General features: G+C 41.8%; 1 protein-coding gene across 2 annotated transcripts in view; it reads left to right on the forward strand.

Moving 5' to 3' along the window:
• Positions 1-1,003: 1,003 nt before the first annotated feature.
• The window catches only part of MCTP2 (multiple C2 and transmembrane domain containing 2), a 114,199-nt gene continuing 91,888 nt past the window's right edge, over positions 1,004-23,314 (forward strand). The window contains exons 1-3 of one of the 2 annotated variants that reach the window (XM_065734023.1): positions 16,060-16,576; positions 20,369-20,428; positions 21,530-21,638. In XM_065734023.1, coding sequence (XP_065590095.1) covers positions 16,061-16,576; positions 20,369-20,428; positions 21,530-21,638 — 685 coding nt within the window. In that variant the 5' untranslated portion in view covers position 16,060. Of the gene's footprint in view, positions 1,022-16,059; positions 16,577-20,368; positions 20,429-21,529; positions 21,639-23,314 lie in introns of those variants that run through there. The other variant, XM_065734020.1, reaches the window with a different exon arrangement.

A 23,314-nucleotide genomic window follows, 5' to 3' on the forward strand; every position in this document is an offset into this window, starting at 1 on the left:
TTCATTGTAGAGGTATCACACCAGCTGGCCTTTAAGGGTCCCTTCCAACTCAAATTACTCTATGGTAACGTGCAATCCTGGTGAGCAGAAGATGGGGAAGTAGATTCTAAGCTTTCATTTTTCCTTACTGTTCTGTGCCTCGCATAGCAATACTATGGTCGACAGAAGCGAAATACCACAGGAAAGAGCAGTGACACTTGTGTTGTGTGAGATCTCTCAGACAGGCGTGTGGTGGAGAGTGAGACCCACATAATGCTGCCAGAAACCCCATTGCCAAAGAGCCATTTGCCTTTCCATGCTGTGCTATACTGATGGGGGAAATCCAGGCTTGCTTCAGCTGCAGGCATGCCAGTTAAGTAGGCTGTCTCACCCAGCCCTGCCTTGATTGCCTTGCCTCAAACACACAGCTGTGATAGTTGGCTCTCGTGCTAGGCACCTGAAGATGCAGCCAAGAAAACATGTTACGTGGCAATGCTCCTGTTGGTTCTCTTTGCCCTTGCCCGTAGTCATGTGTGCAATTTCCTTTCCAGCTCCACCCTTACCAAGGGCTGTCCCGCCACCTTCCCCTCTGCCCACGGGCTTTGGGACAAAACTCACCGGGTTGCAGGGATGCTCTGGGGGACGTAGTGTGGGTTACTGGGGGGGTGGATTTGGAGATGGGGAGATGGACAGAAATAAGGGCTAGGGAAAACAATGCTCCTAGGGGTAGGGCTGCTCTGAGGGGAATACTTTGCAAGCGAGGGGAAACAGTACGGAGTGATGCTAAGGGGGGCGGGAGGGATGCTGCGATAAGTGCAGGAGGCTCTGCGGGAGGTTCTGGGAAGGGCCCCCCCCGGGGCAGCGGCGGAGGCGGGGGAAGCTCGCAGGGAGGCGGCGGTGGCACCGCCCCGGGCCGGGGGTGGGAGCAGATCGGTGCGGGGAGGAGGAGGCGGCGGTGGAAGCAGCAGCAGCAGCAGCAACAACAGCAGCACGTGCCCTCTGCGGGGCGAGCCCGGCTGGGATGGCCGTGCCCGGCTGGCAGGTAACCCGGCTCGCCCCGCGTCGCGAGGCTGCAGCTGTTTCTGGTTGTTAAATCCGCTTTCGGTCGCGATGGGGTAAACTCAGGGGCTGTTCTTAAAATCGAAGCTGCCGGAAGGAGCGGGGCGTTGCGTGGGACTGTGGATTTCGCCTGTTTGGTGGCTGGCCGAGTTGTTAGCGGACTTTGTCCTTATAACCCTGAAGTATCCAGGGGAGTAAGTTTGTAGCGAGGGGCTCTGCTGGAACTCCGCTCGTTGCTTTTGCTTTGCAGTGAGTGGCTTTGCCGGTGCAGTGCAAAGCGGTCAGAGTCGTGTGAATGCTTGTTATCTGTGTCAAAAAGTTCTGCTGAAAAAATCCATTCGGCTTTGCCCCGATCCCTGAACTGCTTCGTCCCGTTTGCTGACTAGAAAGGAGTTGGTTGTTGGCTTTAGTTCATCAAGCTGGTCGGTCAAACAAACAAGCCTAAAATAATAATGAAAAAGGTAACACCGATACATCGACATGGCAAAATTGCATTGAGAATATTTTCAAGAGAGACTTAAGAAGCAAGCCATCACTCCTTAGATAAAGACACCCTGTCTGTAATGAGAAATAATCCGATTTTTCAGTGGTGTTTGCACAGCACAGATACAGCAACTGACAGGGAAACGCACGGTGCCCTTAATGTTATGACAGTCGCTGGGTGCTAAATTGCTGCAATGTGACTTTAAGAAAATGGGAATTCTCACCTGGATATATACATATGTATATATATATATATATATATTGTGTGTGTGCTAATTTTTAGATGATTGAGCTGTAGAAGTTGTCAGGTATGCTGCAGTAATTTTGCTCCACTCTCTGCAATGATCGTATTGAATGGGTGCTTCTATCTGTCAGGGTGAATGGGAGTATTTGAGTAATAATCCTATTTGTTTGATTTCTTGCTGCTGTTTGCTACCATCATAAAATAGCTTATCATGAGGCAAAAAAGCTTTCAGGTGATGGAGTCTGAAGATGAATTCAGAATGTGCAGCTCCACTTTGCAGTCACTGTGGGAAGAATTTGAGGAATGTAGTGTAGAAAGGAGAATTTCATTTTATTTTAGATTTTGTTTTTAACCATGCTTCATTTTTAATAGGGATAGCAATGACAGAAGCATATTTAACTCTGTTAACAATGAGGAAGCCATGAAATAGCTTGAATATGTAGAATTATAGAATCAAGAGTTGGAAGGAGCACTTAAAGGCCATCTGGTCCAACTCTCCTGCAATGAACAGGCACACCTATAGATCAGCTGGGTTCAGCCTGATGTACGTGTGTATTTAAGTTGTTTATTAAAACCCAAGGTGTGAGGAGGAGCACCTGCCACTACACTTGGTAGAGGTAGGCACCTGAATAGCACGGACATCCTGAAACTTGACCCCAGTGCACAGGGTGGTTGCAGGGTGGTGGAAGTATTGCTTATCCCCTCATTTGAGGTAATTACTATCAAGATTGGATCTGCTTTGCTGCGAGGAACATCAACTGCAAGACTGGATCTACTCCACTTTTGCATAAGTTCAAGCAGTAGTTTTCCAGCATGTGTTGATGAAATTCCTCTTACTTGAGCAGATAATTGTTCAAAATACCTGCTCATTCAAGAATTGCTTCTAAGGAGGGTTCTGGTTGAGTTTGAAATGCTGAGGCCCTCTGTGTTTTGGGGCTGCCTGTGTCAAACTGGGTTGGCCTGAGTACAGCTTGTGTCCCATGGGTACCCCCACAGAGATCTTCCAGGCAATACTGTATGTCTGTTTGGCTGGTTTGGTCAAAGTCATAGTGATTTGGTCCTCTCCTCGACTCTAAAGAGGGTTTCTTGTTGATGAGGCCTCTGCCAGCTGTAGTGAAATTTGTCAAGGTGTGTGGCAGCTTGAGGTGCTGTCATGGCTGGAGAAATGCGTCAGTTTTGGGCACTCATCCCTACACTCTGAACTAATTTTAGTGGGGGCGTTTGAATTTTGGTCTTTCTGGGCAGTATATGGAGATGAGGGGGCTCTTAGCTTGCTCTTTCTGGAGGGGCGAAGGTGGCTTCACCTTGGTGGAGGAGGCCAAAGCATGCTAAATATGCCTTAATTTCCTCTGTACTGGTTCCATCCTTGAGTGGAAAATTGCTCCTGATTTCCTCAGATCTAGAGGATTTACGTTGACATCCTTCCCACACTGCCAATTTACTTCAAGTTGTATTTATTAGACAGCATACATGCAAAAGAAGCTTGCTTTTAAGTGACAGGACTGCTTTTCCCTAGTCTATTCCTACCCATGTTAAGCAGTTAAATGTTCCCCAGGTCCTAGGGGACTGTTTCTCAAAATGAAATTGCTCTTTGCAGGATTATGAGGTTGTCAGAAGCACGAGTGCTTCCAACACTGCTTTCAAATTGAGTATCAGTGCAACAGCTGCACTTGTCTTGCCTGTTGATGCTACGAAAATCAAATGATAGAAGTAAAGGGGTTATTTGTGTTGGGGAAGTTTGTGACTCTCAATTTACACTTTTCTTTTGGGGGGTATTCCATGTTAAACGAGAGCTCTGAATGAGGTGCTCTGAATGAGGTGAATCACGTGCTAAGAGAAACTGGGCCAAGTTTCCTGTGTTTGGTCCAGTGACTGATCACCTTATTAAATGCTTGCAGTTTCTCACTTAAAGGAATTAGATTGGGTGTAACTACAGGTTTACCAGCATTGCCACAGAGTGGGGTGATTGCTGCGTTGGTGGTTTTGCTCTACCTTAGGCAGCAATTATAAGGAAGTTGGTAATAAAACACCTCATTTTGTTAGCTGTGCTTCATCTTCCCTGGATCTCCTGTGCTGTGCGAGTAGTAAGGCACTACAGAGGCACTGTGCTCCTGTCTTGCCCCAAAAGTGATGAGAATATCACCTCTGAAAGCAAACTGTGCTATTGCTGCCTACGTGGTAGCTTGTCTGTTTGCACTCGACCAAATACCTGCAAGTGTGTGTTTTTATTTGCACTAACTTATCGTGTAGCCATTGTGCTGATGTAAAGCGAGCTCCTTTTAAAAAATATTTTAGGAATTACAAGTTTTGCTTTGTTCATTAAACTTGATGTCCTTAAAACAAGGCAAAAGCTCACATAGACAGTTGGAGGCAAGTTGAAAACCATTTAACCTGACCTTTTCACTTAAAAACTGCTCATCATTTCACATAACTCAAAATCTGAAGTGAGATTAAATAGGAAACATTTATTTATTTATTTTAATCTTGAGTTTCTTTTCAATAAAAGGAGTTACTGGCTCACACACATAACTTATCCATGGAACTCATCACTGTAGAGCATTCCTGTTGCTTATTCTAAACAATTTTTTAAACTTTTAAGACAAACTCATATAGGAAAGCTATTCTAGAACTGTTCACGAAGCTACAGATATGATTTCTAGCTGAAGCAGCCCCTGAATGACAGATTTACGGAAACCCGGAGATTATTTTGCAGGTGGAGTCTATATAATTTGCTGACCTTATATTCTTTTCTCTGAACATCTGCTTTTGGTCAGAGTTAGAGGCAGCTTATTGGGCTGAATTGATATTTGGAGCAATGCAGTCTGCTTACATGCTCTATGGGATAAAAATTTGGAGAGGTTATTCTCAGGTCACCATTACTTTGCCCGAAAGATATCCAGGCAGGTGAGTGTTGGATGCGACTTCAATTTTCAAGCTTAGGGGAAAACTGCAATAGTGTGCTTAATGCAGTTACCTTAAATTTTGATCAGTTAGCTATTTATAACCTTCTGCAAGTTAATCTGATGCTTTTCAAGGTTACCCTGCAGCTGCAAAATTTTACTGTTCTATCACAGGAAATAATTGGATTATTTTGTGAAAATCAGAAGAATGTTATGCTTTTGCTGATGCCACCTTCTCTTAAGCCCTGCACCAGGGCTGAAGGTGACAAATTGTGCCTTTGTTTTCCGTTGACCTCAGCTGCTGTCTAAGAAGAACAGACCCTTGAGCTGGGAGTCTTCAAGGCATCATGTGGAATTTGTGCTGGAAGGTTTCCAGCTTGGATGTGCACGTTTCCAGTCTCCCTGTCGCCAGAGAATACCCCACTTGTGTAGGTGGGATGCATGGTGTGACAGCCTTTGGTCTTACAGCATTGCATGGTGGTAATGCTTTTTTCTGACAGTCCTTAACTCAAAGTAGTTACTTTAAATGCTTTCTTTTGGTTTCTTGGTTACTGTATGGGGAGAGTTGAGTTAAACTGACGCAGAGGATGACTTTTCTGCTTGCCACCATGAGTGCTTGTTCCGTACGTATTTACACAGATGCTCCTTGCTAGCTTGTTTTCACTTTCCCACAAGAACAATTTGCCAAAATACCAGTAAGACAGTGACATAAGTTTTGTAATCTTTTCGTTGTTATTTTGTTTACCTTCTGGATCAGGGAAAAAAAGTGTTTTATTCATATCCTTCCTTTCTGGAAACTACTTGTACCATTGACAATTCTTCCTGTTACCCGCTCCTAAGAACTCCATTTGTATTCTGCAAAGTAAATTTTGCTTCAGTGGTCTTTAGATCGGTACAGCCTTCATTGTTTCAGAAATTCTTGGAATTGTATAGCATTTCTGCTTTAAAATCAGAGATAAAATCTAATTTGGAACTAGAAGACTTCCAGCTCTGTATAATGCCAAAAGATACGATCTCTGGGATTTTCTAGCAAGTGCTGTTATTCCTTTTTTGCTCTTATATATATATGAGAACTGCCCAAGAACCAGGTTTTAGCTGGGATGTGGTATGTGATCTAGGTTTTTGATAATCTTTTAACAAAGATGAAGGAAAATGAGATGGCCTTACTGACTTATTTAAGCAGACATTTGTCTCTTATGTCACTGATGTGGAGGTGGTAATGATTTGGAGCTGCTGGCGAGGGCAGGGACAGAATTTCTCGACTCATATTACCGTGGCTGTGGTTTTTCTTTTTAAACCTGGCTTAAGCAGGAAGGGGTTTTGGTGCACTGAAATTGTGTTGCAAATTCTCCTTAGTGCAAAGCTCTATCGAGTCTGATTTTTTTTTTTTTTGAAAAATTCAAACAAAAATTATCCACACAAATTGAAGCAGCACAACTCAGTTCCTTATTGCTCCTTCTCTGGGTTTCAAGTGAGATGTTTTCTGGCATCTTCAATAGTGGGAAACATCTGCAGAAGCAAATGACAAATCATTAATGTTAATGCAATAGTAAGCTTTGTTCTAGGTTTCTTGTACTTGGAAACAACTGTAGAGTTTTCTTTTGCCTTGTTTTCTTTTTAATGCAAATATTTGATCTATTATGTATGCTAGTGGTTCTCTTAGAACTGAGTTTATGATTATATTCTAACTCCCTATTCCCTACTTAAACAGCAGTAAATGGTGATGGTACTTTTTTGGTCAGAGTCTGATTTTGTGTGTGTGTATAAGTGGCTGTGTTATGTTTAATTTTATCCAACTATAATGTGATATACAAAGCTTATTACATTCTTGGTGAGGACATTTGAATTTGGATTGGAGCTTGCTTCTCCTAATGCAAGAAGGACTCTGTTTTTTAACGTTCTCCAAACAATACTGGATCTATCATAGTCACGTTTAGCAAAAAAAATAAAATAAATCTATCTAGTCTTTGATACTAATCAAATGAAAGCTGAAGATCATGCATTCATTTACTTAGGTGCAGAATTTGTTTGAACCAGAAAACCTCCTAATCTATTTAGCTAACTGCAGGCAGTTGCCATTTCAGGATGCTTGTCAAATTGCCAACTCTTGCCTGTATCTGTTAGACACAGGTAAATGGAATCTGGGTAGCTCTTAAATCCTTTAAAGGAATTACTACATCTTTAAAAGGTTTTTATTGACAGTTGCAAAAGTTTTGTTTATGGGCTGTAAGTGGTTGCAATCTACAAAGAAGAAGAGGGGGTTGTGTAATGATGCTAGCTGAATTAAAGTGACTTTTGGTTAGAATTCACCAGAAGTAAACACCAATGATTCAGTGACTCTGCCTTTTGTTTAATTGTAGGCTAGGTGATCTTAATTTATGCACTTAAAATTCAGTTTGGGAACGTGTGAATTGGTGATGAAAAGTGGACTGGTTGGTTTGATCTGCTCTGAAATGTCCTGCCTGAAGCCCTGTGTATATGACAGGAGAATTAAAAACGCCCCATGGTAATGCTGTGAGCAACTGGGCAGCATGAGAAAGGTGCTGCAGGTATGCTGAAGGAAAGAAATTGAAATTTTAACAAAATTTACTCCAGCTCATCTGGCAAATTTACCTCAGATGAATCAAGACCATGGTCTTCTTAAGGACTGTGTAATGTGTTTGGAATTCTTCATAAAAATGAGTTGGTCTGGACAGAAGTTTGTGTCTTTGTGGGCCTGTCGCCTGGGTACAGCGTGGGGACATCAGGAGCTCTCCAAATCTATAGGATTTGTGTTCTTCAGTCGGTCTGATGTCACTGAAGTGGATTAAAGTGCAGCAAACTCTGCCTCTGGACGGAGTGTCTCTTGTATAAAAGTATTTACATTACTCTTATGCTGATGCTTAGGTGTCTCAGGCCAACAAACCAGGTAATTGTTCAGCAAGAGTGGACAATGCTTATAAAGATTCAGTCTTCTCTAGGACTCTCTGGAGAGCATATTTTGGAAAATTCTGGGTTTTTAAGTTACCTGACACAACGTCATTCTGTTTTGGGTAGCTTTTCTGATTCAGTCACTTACTGGGATGCACCAGAGTTAATAACACCATGTGACTTTACTGTCATTTTGAGGCTGATCTTCTGTAGCTAAAACCCAAAATGATTCACTTCATTCCTGTGTTAAGTTGCAGTAGACACATGTATTTCAATTTTTTACCTCTTTTTTCAATCTTCTCATAGTTATAGGAATACATACCTTTATAGATTTTCTTGAGAATGTCAGTATTTATTGGCTTTAGCAAAGTGAAAATCCAGTGTGTAGACTAGAGTTGTGTCAGTATTTGATTGCTAGTAAATGAGAGTTCAGTTTACCAACTTTATCTGATCTTCACAGTGGGAAAATTGGGCTGTAACAAAACCCAGAGATGAGTTGCATATTTCTCATTCCTGGAGGCTGTAAGCTCAAATGGTGTATGGAAAGATAAACCTCAAAATTTCGCTTCTGTGAGAAATGACTATGGTTTAGGGAGACCTATGCTGGCACACACTTAGTCTGTACTATTAAGAATAAGGAAGTTTGAAGGAGTCATTAGGTTTATGCTGCCATTTGCATGCTGAACAGCTTACTGCCGTGTCACTAGGAGGAACAGTGTACGTCAGTGAGAGAGTTGTTTTGTCCCCCTCCAAATAAGCACTTGTTTGAGGTTTATAATGGGGAGATGAGAAACATATTTACTGTGGCTGTGAATAAGTTCCTGTGTGGAGGATGTAATGACAACTTTGTTGAATGCTAGATATGTTTTATTCTTCATTTAAACTTCCCTGTGATTCTGAGTTCTCCATTTCACTTGAAGTTGTGGTGACTGTCATCATCTCTGTGCTGTTATGCGGTCACATGTTGTGTTCTGGGTTGCATGACAACATGAGAGATGGCACTGAAAGCCTCAAACATTTCCTTTCACCAAAAGCTTCCTGGAGGCTTCATTCCATGCTACTTTTTCAGTCTCTTTCACCTTTCCTAGTGGCAGGCAATATATTTATATGCAATGATTTGCTGTAAAGAAGCTAGTGGTTCCTGTAGAAAAAGAGGGCTATTCCTGAAAACAATTGCCTCGAATAGTGATAGACTATGACATGCAAACCATCATCTTCCTTAATTTCTGTTGGCCTCTGGACATTGTCAATTAAACTGTAAAAATGCTGTTATGTTGTCTACTGGTACTCCCAAACTGTAGAGGTGCTAAATGTGAAAGGACGTGTAATTCTACAGGCCTGTATGTAGCATGTCCACTAAGCCACAGTGGTTGGAAAACATCTGCCATCATCTAGTGTGTTTCTGCTGGGAAGAGGGAGTAAGAGGGCAAACTGTAACAGCTGGCTTAGTGCAGGCTGTCACCTGGCTCAATCCAAGCTTGCATCAGGTCTTTTCTTTGGGTAGGAGGTGTTCAGTTTATTCCCCTGTGATAAATTGCCATTACTAAGTTGTGCGGAGCTTTGAATAGATCTTTTCTTTCTAGCCACTGACTTTTTATGAGTGGTTTGACAGTAATGGTGGTTATTTAGGGAATGTGCACAAGTGATTTGCATATAAACACAAACTTTAAAAAAATTACATATACTTCAATGCTTGTAAAAGGCACTGCCTTGCTTGGCCTCCTCTGGAAATGAGTCTCCAGTTTCCTTCCTAGGTTTGTTTTCCCCATGAGTTATGAAAAGAGATGATCTATTTCTGTGCACCTCTTGTGACAAAAATATGTCTCTTGTTATGAAGGAGGTGATCGGCTTGAAGGAGAGAGCAGTGTGCTGCTGCTCCCTTGTACTGCTCCTCATGTGAGCCATGGTAAACCCTCCATTTTTCTATTTATTTTAAATGTCGCTCTGCCAGTTCCCGCTGACTTCCCACATCTCTCCTTTCCCTTACTGTTCATCAGCTTGCCCTTTTCTCTTGCTCTTGGATGTGCTCCATGTGCCACGTTTCCAGGGATGCGATTGGGGACAATGTTGTGGTAAGCTAGAGAAATCCATTCAGTGTTGAAGAAACATCTCATTTGCTGGCCTGATCTCTGCACATGGCACAGTGCCTTTGAAGGGCAGCATCTGCTGTTCTAGGATTTTGCTTGGGGTGGGATTTGATGTGCACAGCCCCTCCTGTGATGGATGGCTGCAGGAGGCAGAACTTCATGTCCAGGTGTCCTCAGGGAGGTCTGATGCTTGCTGGGGAATGATGCTATGAAGTACATATTTGTAGCACCTTGGTGCAGTCCTAGGAATTAGGTTGAAAGAGGCCTTCTGGCATGCACAGGTACAGTTACAAGTGACAATATTTTGAAGGAAGTTGAAAGAGTGGAAGGAAATTGTGAAATATTTTTAGAAAAACGCAGCCAAACATTTCCTCATTCATTTCCTCCCATACATACTCATCATTTTTCTTTGGTTTCAGAATATGCAGAAACAAACTGAAAGCAATACTTTTACAAGCTGCAGTCAGGTGCAGGTTTTTTTTCATCAGCTTTCACTATCAGAAGCTATCTTAGGATGCTTACAGCAGCTGGTGGTTCTGTTACATATTCTAGTTACTATCTGCTCATAAGTGGTCAGAAGAAAGCTCTCCAGATTGTGCAAACGAGTTGAAGCATCCTTGTTCCTTTCATGTGAGAAATGGAAGAGATGTGCTCATTTCATAGTTTTGGTTAGATGGATCTCATCATGTTTCAAGAAACTGAGTAATGAAAAGCCAACCATGGGTTCCAGACCTCCAGAATCTGAAGATCCTCTGGGATCTGAGGAGGTTCGAGGTAGGACAGAAAAAAACAAAAGGTTTTGTTGAAGATGCCTTTATTGCCTGTACAGAACAAACATTCTTCATAAGCTTTGTGTTTTCCTTTAATATTGTGTCCTACTGCAAAAGCTGTAGAGTTCTTCCTTACTTCAAGAAAATAAGTTTGGTTTCCTTTGGTTATCTTATTTCTATCCAAGCGTTGAATCGACCAAATTGTCTTCTGTGAAGGATTCTTTTGGTGTCATCAGGTCAGATTTCTAAAAATTCTGCATCCCGATATGCTTTGCAAATGAATCTGTAACAGTAGCACAGGAGAACTGGTGTGGATGGACTTGCCTTATTTGAAGCCCTGAAAGGGAAACCTGAATCCAAACACTGTGGCAAGATTTGGGAGCCGGCCAGGACATGACCCTGCTTTTGCAGCAAGCTGCCTGTGCAATGGAGATGTTAGCTACACTTCAGCAGCGTGCTCCCTTTGATGCTTGTTAGTACTAAAAATAATTCTGACACTGATTTCCCCAGGGTAATTAGCCTGTGCAGAATCAGACTGAGATTAGACTTTTGGTGCTGTCGCAAATTTAAGCTCAGGTATTTACCCTGCACTGCAGGGCATGCAAGCAGGAAGAAAAAGATCAGTCTCCCTCGTTACGTATTGTCACATACATATCTATTTCAGTGGCACTTGCTAGCTTGTGTGATCACACCAAAATGAATGGCCTCAAGCCCACTTAAGTCAGATTTTTGTTTTGGACTTATGTTGTTTTTTTTCTGCAAAAGAAGCCTGATGCTTGAAGGCATTGATAATCCAAAAGATACCTTGTCTGTGGTGAAGTGTGCAGTTTTATTTAAAATATTTTAAGTATGGGTGTAACTTGTGCTGAGTTTGGAATGTTCCGGGAGATACTGGTAGCTCTGAACAAAGCTCTGGCTTTGCTTAGATGTATGGATAAATATTTTCTTATCTCTATGGTAGTCGATGCTTACGGTTAAGTACTGCATTTCCAGATAAGCTACTGAATGAAGCCACTGCAGAAAAAGAAACCAACACTTTATTTTTTTGAAGTGCTTCTGCTCCCGGTACTCAAACACTTCACCAGAATAACAGTCTGGCACATACAGTCGTTGTTTAGCCAGCAGAGACCTGTTTTCCTCACCTTTTCCCTTTAGTCTTTTTCTCCCAGGGTGAGATGGTTTCATTTCTGGTTACTGGTATTTGCAGGAAAAGCGTGATTAGCTTTGTAAGTTGTGTAACGTTAGATTTTATGGCAGTGCCTGCCAGGCAGGCAGCAATTAGGGTGATCATCCAATGTCAGAGTCGACAGAGATCAGATTGCAAGGGAATTTCATTAGTTACCATCCATTGTGAACCTATGCTAAGATGTATGCAACTGAATAACATTTTCATAACAGCTTCTAACATGGGTCACTGTTTTCAGCTACTGAGGGTTTAAATGTTGGCTAGCATTTAGTTGCAGCTGAAAACACACTGGTTGACCCATATGTTATGAAGATTAATGGCACACAGACTGACTTAACTTTTTAATTGGGGGAGTAAATTGCACGCAGTGACTCCCAGATTTGTGGAAGTTGTGTAGTAGTAGTGGTGGTAGCATGCATGGCTGCATTCAGATCTATCTGCTAGCTTTGAAGGATGCATCTTAAAGGCTTTGGCAGGGAGTGTTTCAAGGTTGTTTCAGTGAGCATTGTGCACTTTGAATGTGCACAGAATGATTACCCAGGGTGAGGAGCAGGAACGTATTCTGTGATTTCCAGTATGTAAATCAGTTGGGTTTTTTGTCCCACTTCTGGCTTCCTGATGGGAATATTGGTGAAGCTGAATTACAGAATGATTTCTCTGTACTTTCAACGACTTTTGAAATCTCTTTTGGAGCTGCCTGTTAGAACATCTAAAAAATGCTTTATCTCTAAATATTGTAACTACTTAGGGGAGTAAGCGCTGTGTGCTGCAGTGAGAGAGAGAAAAGCATGTTATTTAAAAACAGAAAAAGTAAACCAAAGGACTGTGATCAGAAGGTACTTAAGTGAGGATAGAAAGCTAGAAATACTCATTACATCAGTCAGATGATGTGCTGCTACCAATTTTTGTGTCATTAATCTGTTGGGTTTCTTTTTAGTCTCCACTGCCCCCAAAAGAGGAGGAGATGAAACAAAAGAACAAGATGTAATAAAAATGACAGGTGCAATCCAGAGTGGTCTGTCTGAAGGAAGAGATTAAAATATATAGATTGCTCTGAGCCTCTGAGATTTAGCAGCACACTACAGAATAAGCTGAAGAAGATAGGCTAAAAAGATTTTTTTTTATTTATTTCTTCTTGCGTAAGAGCAAGGAGCCATTCAATTAAAAACAACCAAGTTAACATTGATAACAGGAAATGTTTCTCCCTGAATGATCATTGTTTGCAGCTTTTTGGTACAATGTGCTGCTGATGTAAGGAAGGAATAGAGGCTGTACTTAGAGCCACAATTTGGCAAAGTACACCTCTCCGTGGGTGCTTAGGGAATATTTGGAGATAAGCTTGGCACTGAACTTCTGAGACAGTGGAAGGAAAAGGAAAAGCTTCTGGCCTATGGCAGATAAGGAGTACGTGAGCAACATGTTGACATGGAGAATGTGCTTTTACAAGAAGTGGGCAGTTTTTCTCTATAAAGCATGCTTTTATTGATGGTGCTCAGCATGGGAAAGAAAAGTAGAGGAAAACTGATGGAGGAATAGAGAATGGATTGGATTTATTAGCAGTACCATCAGGCGCTCAGTAGGAGCAGCAGTTGTGCAAGTCAGTGTGTGCACTTTATGCACTCAGTACCTCTGGCTGCAGTACCACGTTGGTTTTTATCGTAGTCCCCATCCCTCACTTTGCACTGTTCTCTCTGGGGAATGAATTTCTGCCCATGGGGGTGGTTTTGAGTGGTTGTTTTTTTTTTTTCCTGCATGAACTGGGGAAGTGAAAAAAGTGCCAGTCTGCATCTGTCAGATGTCAGAGCGCATTTGCACTTCAGACTGTATTTGTGCTTTTTTTCTAAAATCAGAACACTTGCTGTTACATAATAATCTTTTAATTTGTGCTTTACAACAGTCATTTGGATTAATTTGCTTGTCATGACAGCGTTTATAAAACGAAAGTGACGGTTACAGCAGGAGTGTGGGTGTGTGGATTCAGGGGTGGAATGTGGCCAAACCTCTTGGCAATCCTGGGCTGGGCTAAACAGCTTCTCTGGCCTCACTTCAGGCATCCCTGTGCTCTCCTTACACAGTAAATACTTGCAGTGCTGTTTGATGGCAGCTGCTGGAGTCTCTTTGCTGCTGTCCAGAAAGAAACCCCCAAACTTTCCTGGTTCTTTTTATCTTTTTCTTTTAACTTTCACTGTGACTATACCTTCCTTGGAGAAGAATTTGCTCGTGGTGGGTTGAGTGCAAGTGGACCTCATACATACTGCATGGTCCCTGTGTTACCATCCTTGCTGATTGGACATTTCTATATGAAAATAAACTAGAAGAACTGCATAGAACTTAAAGGAACTGGTGCGCTGCTAGGAAACAAAATCTCTAAGCAAACAGTGGAAACGATAGCAGCAGGTTGTCATATTGAGAAGGGTGGAGAATAACAGGAAGGGAATAGGAAGCAGCAAGAGCCTTGGGAGGTGAATGTTGTGAGCCTGGGTCCTGCCTTTATTTACACTGAATTCAGTTTGGCAGATTTTGTGCATGTAGACAAACAACATGGGGAGTGCTGGCATTAGAGGAGTTGTTTAAACGAGTCCCAACAGTGGTATTTCATAATGTTTTGTGCAAATGTGTGTGGCTTTATGATTCCTCTTATGTGATATAACGCTACCAGGAAGGCCTGTAAACTGCATTATCATTTTTTTTTTCTCTAAAGAGGGAAGAAAGAGGAAGCTGTCAGCCAGAGTGAGCAAACTGAGCCGTGTTTCCAGTGAACTTGCATGGGGCACTGGGTGCTGTTTTCAGCATTGATTTTGCTTCTCAGAGATGCTGTGAGGAAAAAATAATTCCAGTTTGTCCATGTGCACTTTGATACTGGGCCTGATTACGGGACCTAGAGATGAAGATACTGTGTTTAGCTGATGTACGTGTACTAGCACACAGTCTGGTACAGTCAAAACCTGATGAGTTGAATGCAAGCAGTGCTGTAATAGTTTATTATTTTTTGTACTGAATATAACTGTTGTGGTAGCAAGCAATATAGATGGAGGCAGGAGGGATTGTATAGTTGCATAACAGTACAGGGAAAGATTTTTTTTGTAGATGCCCAAATGTTGCAAGTATGGTGAGGATAGTCATAACATTATTTATGAGTTAAGGATGCAACCTTCAAATGAATGAAATGTAAGAGTAGATATCTTAGAGAACAGGCAGTGATTTCTCTATCATGCTGTATTGTGTGGTCATTCTGATTTTTTCCTTACCGATCAGGATAATAATGGATTAAGTTATTTTTGGTAAACTCTGCCATTTGTTTGACTTTGTGCATTTAAATGTACTGTGGGTTTTGGAAGCAGCAGTCACAGAGTTAATGGGCATACATTGCTTTTGATGCAGGTATGTGAAATAAGCTGTGCTGCATGTCTCATTAGAGACTGTAAAAGAGCAAATCTGGAGGTTTCATTATTTTTTTCTTAATGAGCTTGGATGATGATTTGACTATCTGCTTTTCAGAATAACGATGGTTGTTCAGCTGTCAGCCACGTCAGACCCTGTCCGTGAGGATATTCCTGTGCACAGAGATATCCATTTGACCACTGTGTTACAATGCAGATTCAGTGAGTGTTTTTGGTTTGAATCTTTTTTTTGTCACCCCTCACTGTTGCATGAATAGATAAGAGACAGGAGTCCACCAGCATCCTTTCAGAATCTTGAATCCCTTCTGTTTGTTTCTGCGCTTGTTGTCTCTCAGCTGCCTACTTTATGAAGAATATTCACTCTGTAGAGGTGACTTCCACTGAGATTGTGTTAGTGAAGAGAAATGTTTTTAGGTCTTACTTGGACTTCCTGATGTTATATGTCATATCAGCAGACTCTTTTACCTCAGGCCCTTAGTTTGTGGAACTGTTTTTTGTGTTGTGCTTGTCCAAACAGAGATCATGTAAGCACCCTCACGGCTTAAGAAAAAGCAAAGAAAACATACTTAGCCTGGAAAATCATCATCAGAAATTACAGTGCCAGCTTTGCCAGGTTTTTTTGGGGGGGCGGGGGGGGGGGGGGAGTGATAGAAGTATTTTGATTTAACTCCTATCAGTAAGTTTTGTACAGAAACATTTTGAAATGGGATCGATCACCAATTTTTTGTCAGTTGGCAAAACTTGGCAAAAGAAATGAAACAGTATCTCCTCATAGCAATGATAAAACAGAGGACAGACATTGCATTTTAGTGTAGGATTAATTACTTGTTCTGTTTCCCCCCTAAACAATTAAACCTAGCTACCAGATTTCATTGGGAAGCACTTACTAATACTTTGTGGCATGCTTGCTTTTTACTGTTTAGGAAAATGATTGAAAGTTTTAGGATGATGCAACATGAATCATAATCTTCAACTGCTGTTCGTTTTCGTGACTGACTTGCCTTCTTCCTACATTCCTTTTAGTCACCCCAGGAATCGCTGATGCCGCTTCGTACCACAGGCATCGCTGAGGTTCCCTGTGCAGCAATGGACTTGGAGAAACCCTCTGTCTGGGGGTCCCTGAAGCAGAGAACGAGGCCGTTCCTGCAAAACTTAAGTGTGAGGAAGACTAAGAAGAGGTCGAGCAAGGTGGTGGTGAGCAAGGTCCGCTCCCTGGACCGACGCCTCAGCGTATCGGTGCCTGACATGCTGGAGGTGGAGACTCTTACTGAAGAAGAAACATATTCGAGCACACATGTGCTGTCCAGTGGCTACCCCAGCAGAGTCCCCAGGCCTGTGGTGTCTCTGAAAAGAAGAAACTCATCGATGAGACCGGAGGAAGAGGGCTGGCCATGGCTGCAGCCTTCAACTGCATGCCCGGAGGCAGCCGTGACCCGCTTGGACGCGCGTGTGGCTGAAGGCCCTGTGCCTGAGGGGAAGCGGCCATCCAGCGATGACCTCCTGGAGCTGCTGCACAGAGCCCGGCTGAGCACTGACCTGACGAGCGAGGTGATGGAGGTAAGGGGCTTGGAAATAGCTGTCATCATGGGGCTTATTTGAATGGATTAGAAAGGGATGGAGGAGGGTTCCCTGTGCCAGGAATGAGTAAGGGGAAAAAAAAAAAAAACAAGCGTAAACCAATCATGATATTCAGATATTTTTCTGTCAATCTGGAACAGCAAAAAAATAATCCATCCCTTTCTCACCACCTCTGTGGTCAGTGCTGGAAGATCCCAGGCTGATATGTTTGTGACAAATCCTGGCTAATCTAACTGGAATGGGGAATCTGCAGGTGTGTGATGGTTGTCTGAAACATTACAAGCAAAATCTGTTTTGTTTGTGGTTTGGAAATGTATCTCTCCCTGCTATCACTAGGAAGAGTAGATTTTTGAGCTTGTTCTGCTTCTCAAAGGCCTGTGCATTCTTACTGAAGCAGAGTTAGCACCTAGCCTGCTGTGATGCAACATGGTTGGCCAGCGACTATCACTTTTAGTTGCTGAACTCGTTGGCTTACTGGCTTTCTGATGTCTACATTAAAACCAACTGAAATAGCATATCACTTTACTTCTAGGAGTTGGACTTAGTGATCATGATGGGTCCTTTATAACTCGGGATATGCTATGATTCTTTGCTGTACCTTGTCTAGAATAGTAGCAATTCAGGTCAGTCAGCATGTACAGCTGACTGGAGGCTATGGACATGTGTCATTTTAGGGGTTTGTTTCAAGGTTGCTGCAGTGGTATCAGCAATTCTTTCCTGCTGTTGTAGACCAACAGATTCTGAGCTAATATTCAATGAGTGTATCTGCAGCAGCACCAAAATTAATCCCAAATCCTGCTTGACTTTGGGCAAGCTAAGTACTTTGGCAGAAGACGGTAAGTGTATAATGATGGAATAGATTAACTTCAAGATGAGTTTCCTGAGATGCAAAGCAGTCTATCTTATTCTCTGTAGCATTTAAGTCATTCCCAAATTATGTGTGTGTGTTTGTGCATATAAACATTTAAATACTTAATTTCATACCAAACCATTGCTCTGTGTGAATATCCTCCCTTCCTTCCTGTAATCTGCCTCCAGTAACAACTTTTGAATGCAGAAAGATTTTTTTCTCAATAATGAGTGACAGAATGAAGCAAGTGAAAGTAGAAACAGATAAGGAATACTGAAGTCAATCTTCTCATAGTTAGTTCTTCTACATGATTGAATGGGCACAAAATCTGTACTGTGTGCCTCAGGATGAAACAGCATGTTGCATACCTACTAGTTGAGGTTGCTGTAGAGAGCACAACAATCACTCCATTCTTTTGTGAGCAGCATTCGCTGATTAGCGAGGTGTAAATCAAAAGGGAGGCCGATCCCTGGAACAAAACAAACTAAATAAAGCAAAGATGTAGGTTGAGCTTTTTTTCCCCCTGAATTGCTTTGTCACAGCCGCCTATTCATTTCCTGGTTTCCTTTGGTCACCCAATACCATGCAGTACTTCCTGAGCCTCACACGTGAGCTTAGTGTGGGGTTGTGGTTGTCAGTCTAAATGCTCAGAAGGGAGCTGTCAGTGCATGGCTTGTTCCGTCTTCAGTAAAAGTTCTCCTGCACATGCTACATTTTAATTTGCTATTTACTTTATCCTCTGTTGCAGCAAGTTAGACAAATTGGAAGGGTGCAGGAGTTACTGAAGTTGCCTTTAACTCTTGCCTCATTTGCTCAGCTTGCAAATGAGATAATGACACTTAATGGCACTTTCTACTTCTGCTGTGTGCTAACACCATTTCTTCATCTTCTAACACTTGCTGTGCATCACTAGGAAACCAAAGCCCTGTCTGGTTGCTGATGCACTTGATGAACTTGTGTTTTGAATCATTCTTCCACATAAAGCAAGAGATGGTAGAGACTGTGAGCCCAATCAGGAGGAGAATTTGGTTTATTTGTAACGTATTCATGTGTCTGCTACTGTTTTACTTTTGTGCACGGGCACATTTGGGACTGTGACCCACTTTGTGAATGTAGTCTCATTTGTTCATACTTGAGTTCAGAATTTTCACTGTGGTTAAATAAAATCGAGATTTGAGGGATGTATTTCCAACTATTTTATATATTTTCATCTGTATTCAGTGATCTTATTGCAACCAGCTAACCAGAATTATAGCACTTTACATTTTATGAAGATAAAGTGAAAAAAATATTTATTGTTGATTCTGTTTGTGCAATGCAAAACAAGCTGTGAAATGAAAGTATTATTGGTGCCACTGATGGTGCCTGAAGGGGATTCCTGTGAAGCCAAAGATTACTATAGAAGTACTTGTTTTAATGCATAGAAGTGAGATTTTATGCATACTAGTCAGGATATTCAAAATTAGGGTTCCCCTAGCAGCTGTAACTCAGCTCTGTTGTGCAAAGAAACTCTTCTGCTGCTCTTTATGATAATAATTTTTCTACTTCTAATGTGTTTCTGCAAGGTGGCCAAGTTATGGTTCCCACAGTAATCATAATGTTAAATTTTGTCTGTCATGCGAATAAAATTTTACTTGCAGTACAGAAGTATTGTGCTTCCTGATAGGTAATATATGTATATGGGGAGAGGAGAAGAATAATTATATAGAAGCTTGTATTTATTTTAGCATGTCAATATATCTTAGTTTTACGTGTGATGCAGAAGCTGGTTCTTTTTGTATAGTGCTCAACACAATGCTACTCTCATCAGAGGGATTTGGATGTTACCACACTGCATGCAATAACATTTTCGTGTGGGGTTCAAATTTCACGTTGTATGCCTTTCTGTAGAGTGAAGTGGTTGTTCTTAGAATAAATCTCTGTATTTGAATGGGCTGTGACTGCCATGTATTCAACCAAAGAGTTGCTCATGCATATAAGTGTAAGTTGTGATGGTAGACTGTTCTGGTGGTCAAAATAGCATCAGTGTTATCCTTACCATGGAGCAAACCCCTTGTGTGTCCAGACTGTCTAGACATGATGCTACCATAGCTTCTAGCTCTTGTGTGAGTCAGTCTTTATGAGGAAATGTTTGACTTCCTCTAATGTGCTCTAATAACAATCGTTTGAGCCTTCCAGTTACTATAGGATGTGGGGAAGTACGCATCCAGCAACTTTTTTCCCCTTCCCCTTTGACTGTTTATTATTATTATTATTATTTTCATGGGCTTTCCACCCTGTGGAGTTAAACACAGTGTGCATATAGCTGAGTAACTGGAATATAAACAAAAAGTTTAGAGGGTTCTAAATCAAAACACATGATGGGGTTTTTGCAAAACAAACAACAAAACCACCAAAAACATCTCTTAGACCCAAACTTACGGGCAGTTAAAGAGAAATTGTAGTGATGTGAGAGTACCACCCACTGTCCAGCCCCAAGATACTGCTACTGGTGCCACCACTTCTGGAATTTTTATTATTTCATCTTGCAGAGGAAACTTGAGGATTCAACAAATTAAATTCTGTCCAGGAATATGGGTCAACATTGCATCTCCAACTGGTGAGTCACCAGATGCAGTAACCCTCAGGCATCAGGAGTTTATGTTAAGGACCCTCAGTGCTGGAAGCATGTGTCTGTACTATGGAGGAGAATTTATTCCAGTTGTTAGAAGCAGGCACTTAATATTTAGATCACACTAAAGATCACGTTAAGTGCACAATCACTGTAAAAAGTGAAAAAAAAAATCCAGACTAAACTATTTGGTAGCCTGTAAGCGGAAGGATAAATATGTTCTAACAAATAATTTAAATGTCTGTGTGTTTTCTCGACTTTGATTCTTACATTACTGTTGTCTAATTCTTTGTGTGGGTCTATTTAATAGGAATGTGCAGGAATGGATTTAGAGTCTTCAGTATCTTCTCAAATATTTGATGACCAGCTGGTAAGTCCTTTAACCTGATCAGACTGTTTGGGGGAAGCAAATAATTTTAGGTTCATGTTCTTTGCTGCTTTTCTTCATACAGATGAAGAATAAATAAATAAATAAAAACCCAAAAAACAAACAAACAAACAAACAAAAAAAAACCCACCAAAAATATATAACATAGCAAGCAAATGAAAAAGCCCAGAACAAAGCCAGCATGTGAAATCTTCTGTAGATTTTTCCAGTGTGGAATTTTGAGGGCATTGTTGTGGCAGTGCAAGACATGAATACTTTAAATAGCATGATGAACTGTTCTATAGTTCCTATGTTGCAGTGACAACTGATGAAAGCATCAGCTTAAATACCCCACCAGTGGCCCAGTAATGAACTGGACTAAAACAAAGACTTCAAGTACCTTAACATGGATATAGGGTTTAAGAAATAGATGGCAGTTGTTTTACGGCAGTGTGAAATGGCATTGACAGCTGTGACGTGTGCTCATCATGTTAAATGTGTTTGCTGTTTCTGAATGAATTTCTCTACCTTTGTCCTCTGTTAACCTCCCCAAGGCCTTCCAGTGGCTGCTTTCACCAGAAATGCTGTGGGATGTAACACCCGCATGGACTCTGAACAAGAGTTAGAGTTTGCTGTGACAAAACCTAACAAGTCGCGTTGCCCACTGCTACTTTTGTATCTTCCAGAACAGTATAAAGAAATATTGTCTGCTCAGTAGCTTTATGAAATGTTACATCCTTACATTTCATTACTTGATTGTGATTGCACAAGATAGGAGCCACTAGAAAAAAAAAAAAAACAAACCACGAAGCTGCTGGAATTTGGAAATCCTGTTTGTGCATTTGTGATGTTTACAGTTATAACCCATTTTCAGATCTAATCCCCCTTGTGTTACTCTTGCCTTTGTGAGTTTATCTGACAAGGATACCTAAGTATTTACATAGTGAAACAAAGTCTCGGAAATAAGCATCTTTATTCCCTTTTCTGACCGGTGCGCTGTAAAGGTTTCCCCAGTGAAAGAAGGTCTGAGAACACCTGCTGCTCTGCTCACGTGTCTGCCTGGTGAGATGTGCAGTGGGGACTGATTTCTCTGTTTTGTTTTAGGGTTCAGAGGAAGGAAGTGATTGTTTGAGCCACCTGCCCAGCCCCTTTGCTTACCTGCTGACCATCCACCTGAAGGAAGGCAGGAACCTGGTTATCAGAGATCGCTGCGGTGAGCCCCACCTTTCAGCTGCTTCCTTTTAGGAGTTGCACCACTCAGCTTTCCCTGACTTGAGTTTGGCTGCACTTTGCACTGTCAGCTTCTTTTCTTATCTCTGATGTAACAAGCCATTGACTTGCGTCCAGATCAGAGCACTCAGCACCTGGGTTTGTCTACCTTATATACACAGGGTAGGGAGCTGCCCTGTGTTTGCTGCTCCTCCTGCCTGATTGTGCAGCTGCAAAACCCCTCCCTTGTTGTACTTAGCATCTGCAGTCATTAATCTTGAGAAACTCTAATTTAGCTTAAAAAAATATATATATATATATACACACACATATATGTTTGAAATGTGATAAATGAAGTGGCATGCTCTAGGAGTGCTTTTTGGATTATCTTTGAGGATTTTAGTGAAAAGGAAACTGAGAGTAGAGGGTGTAAGTCAAGTCTATCCCTTGTCTTATCTCAGCTACAACTTGGGATGAAAAAATAAGACTTATTCATACAGGTTTAAAGGAAATAAGCTTGAACTAGCCACAGGCTTGTTGAAGGTTTGTATCTGGAAGAGTCTATATGGATTTATTAACCTTCATATGGGTGCTTGCTTTTGGGATTTCCATCTTCTATTATGTCAGCTAACTTTTTCCACGTCTTCACCAAACAGTAACTCTTGGCCAAGCATATGCTGCATTTTCCTCCTAGCTTCCAGCTTCTGGAAGGAGTGAATGATACTTAGATTAAGATCATCACTCTTTAGACAGAAGCACATACTTCCTGACAGCATGGCAGTTCATCAGTTTTACTAGCAAGCTGCGCAAGCCAGGACACATCCAGCTGTTTCTACAGAAAAGATACTATAAATGAGCAATTCCAGTAGAGGATTTCTATAGAAGACAGAACACAGTTTGCTCTTGGCTATGGTTTCCTGCGTAAGAGTGCAAATGCTTGCTTTAAGAAAGCTTTTACAACAGTGGAACAAAAAAATTGTTTGGGTCCGTCACTTTCTGTGGCAGATGCCTGTTCATTTAGAGGTCCATGAGGTGGTAAATGATTCAATAAAATTCCTGCTTTTTTATTTTCTTTGAGTGGATGCTGGGATGAGGGGGAAATAGTGACTTAATGATTGCTCTTGAGGCATAGTCATGCTGGTGGCCTCTTCAGAAAAGCATACTGGCGATGTATGATGCACATCCTTATCCTTAAAGATCCTTAAAGATCTCTGCTGTCCTACCAGTTAGTCAGGATCTTTGGTGGGATATTTAGGTCTGAGCTCCAGCTGCTGTGGTTTTGCAGTGTGCTTTTATAAGTGGGAAGTTGTTGGAGAGATGAGCAAAGTCAACATGAGGAAACCTCAGAAAACTTGTGGGCTGGGAGAATGCAACTTCCCTCCTCTCCCTCGCTGTGACTCCGGATGCGGCCGCTGAGCTGGGATGTAATATCCCACTCCAATAATTTGACTGTAGGAACATGCTGCCTGCAGCCAGTGCATCCTCCAGTCTGGCTGTGGAGCCAGGGCTGGAGGCCAAGTCGTGCTCATTCATGTTTTGGAACAGGAAACCCCCAGAGCTAACCAAGCAAAGCTGTCTGACGCAGCTGCATGAGGGTTTCAAACCCTCTTAACCACTTTCAATGTGCAGCAGGGAGCTCTGGAACTCTGCAGCGGATAAATTCTATGTAGTTAGTTCTGT

Source organism: Cyrtonyx montezumae, unplaced genomic scaffold, assembly GCF_038088225.1.
Source record: "Cyrtonyx montezumae isolate F1298 unplaced genomic scaffold, pur_monq_1.0 scaffold_17, whole genome shotgun sequence".
Taxonomy (NCBI): Eukaryota; Metazoa; Chordata; class Aves; order Galliformes; family Odontophoridae; genus Cyrtonyx; species Cyrtonyx montezumae.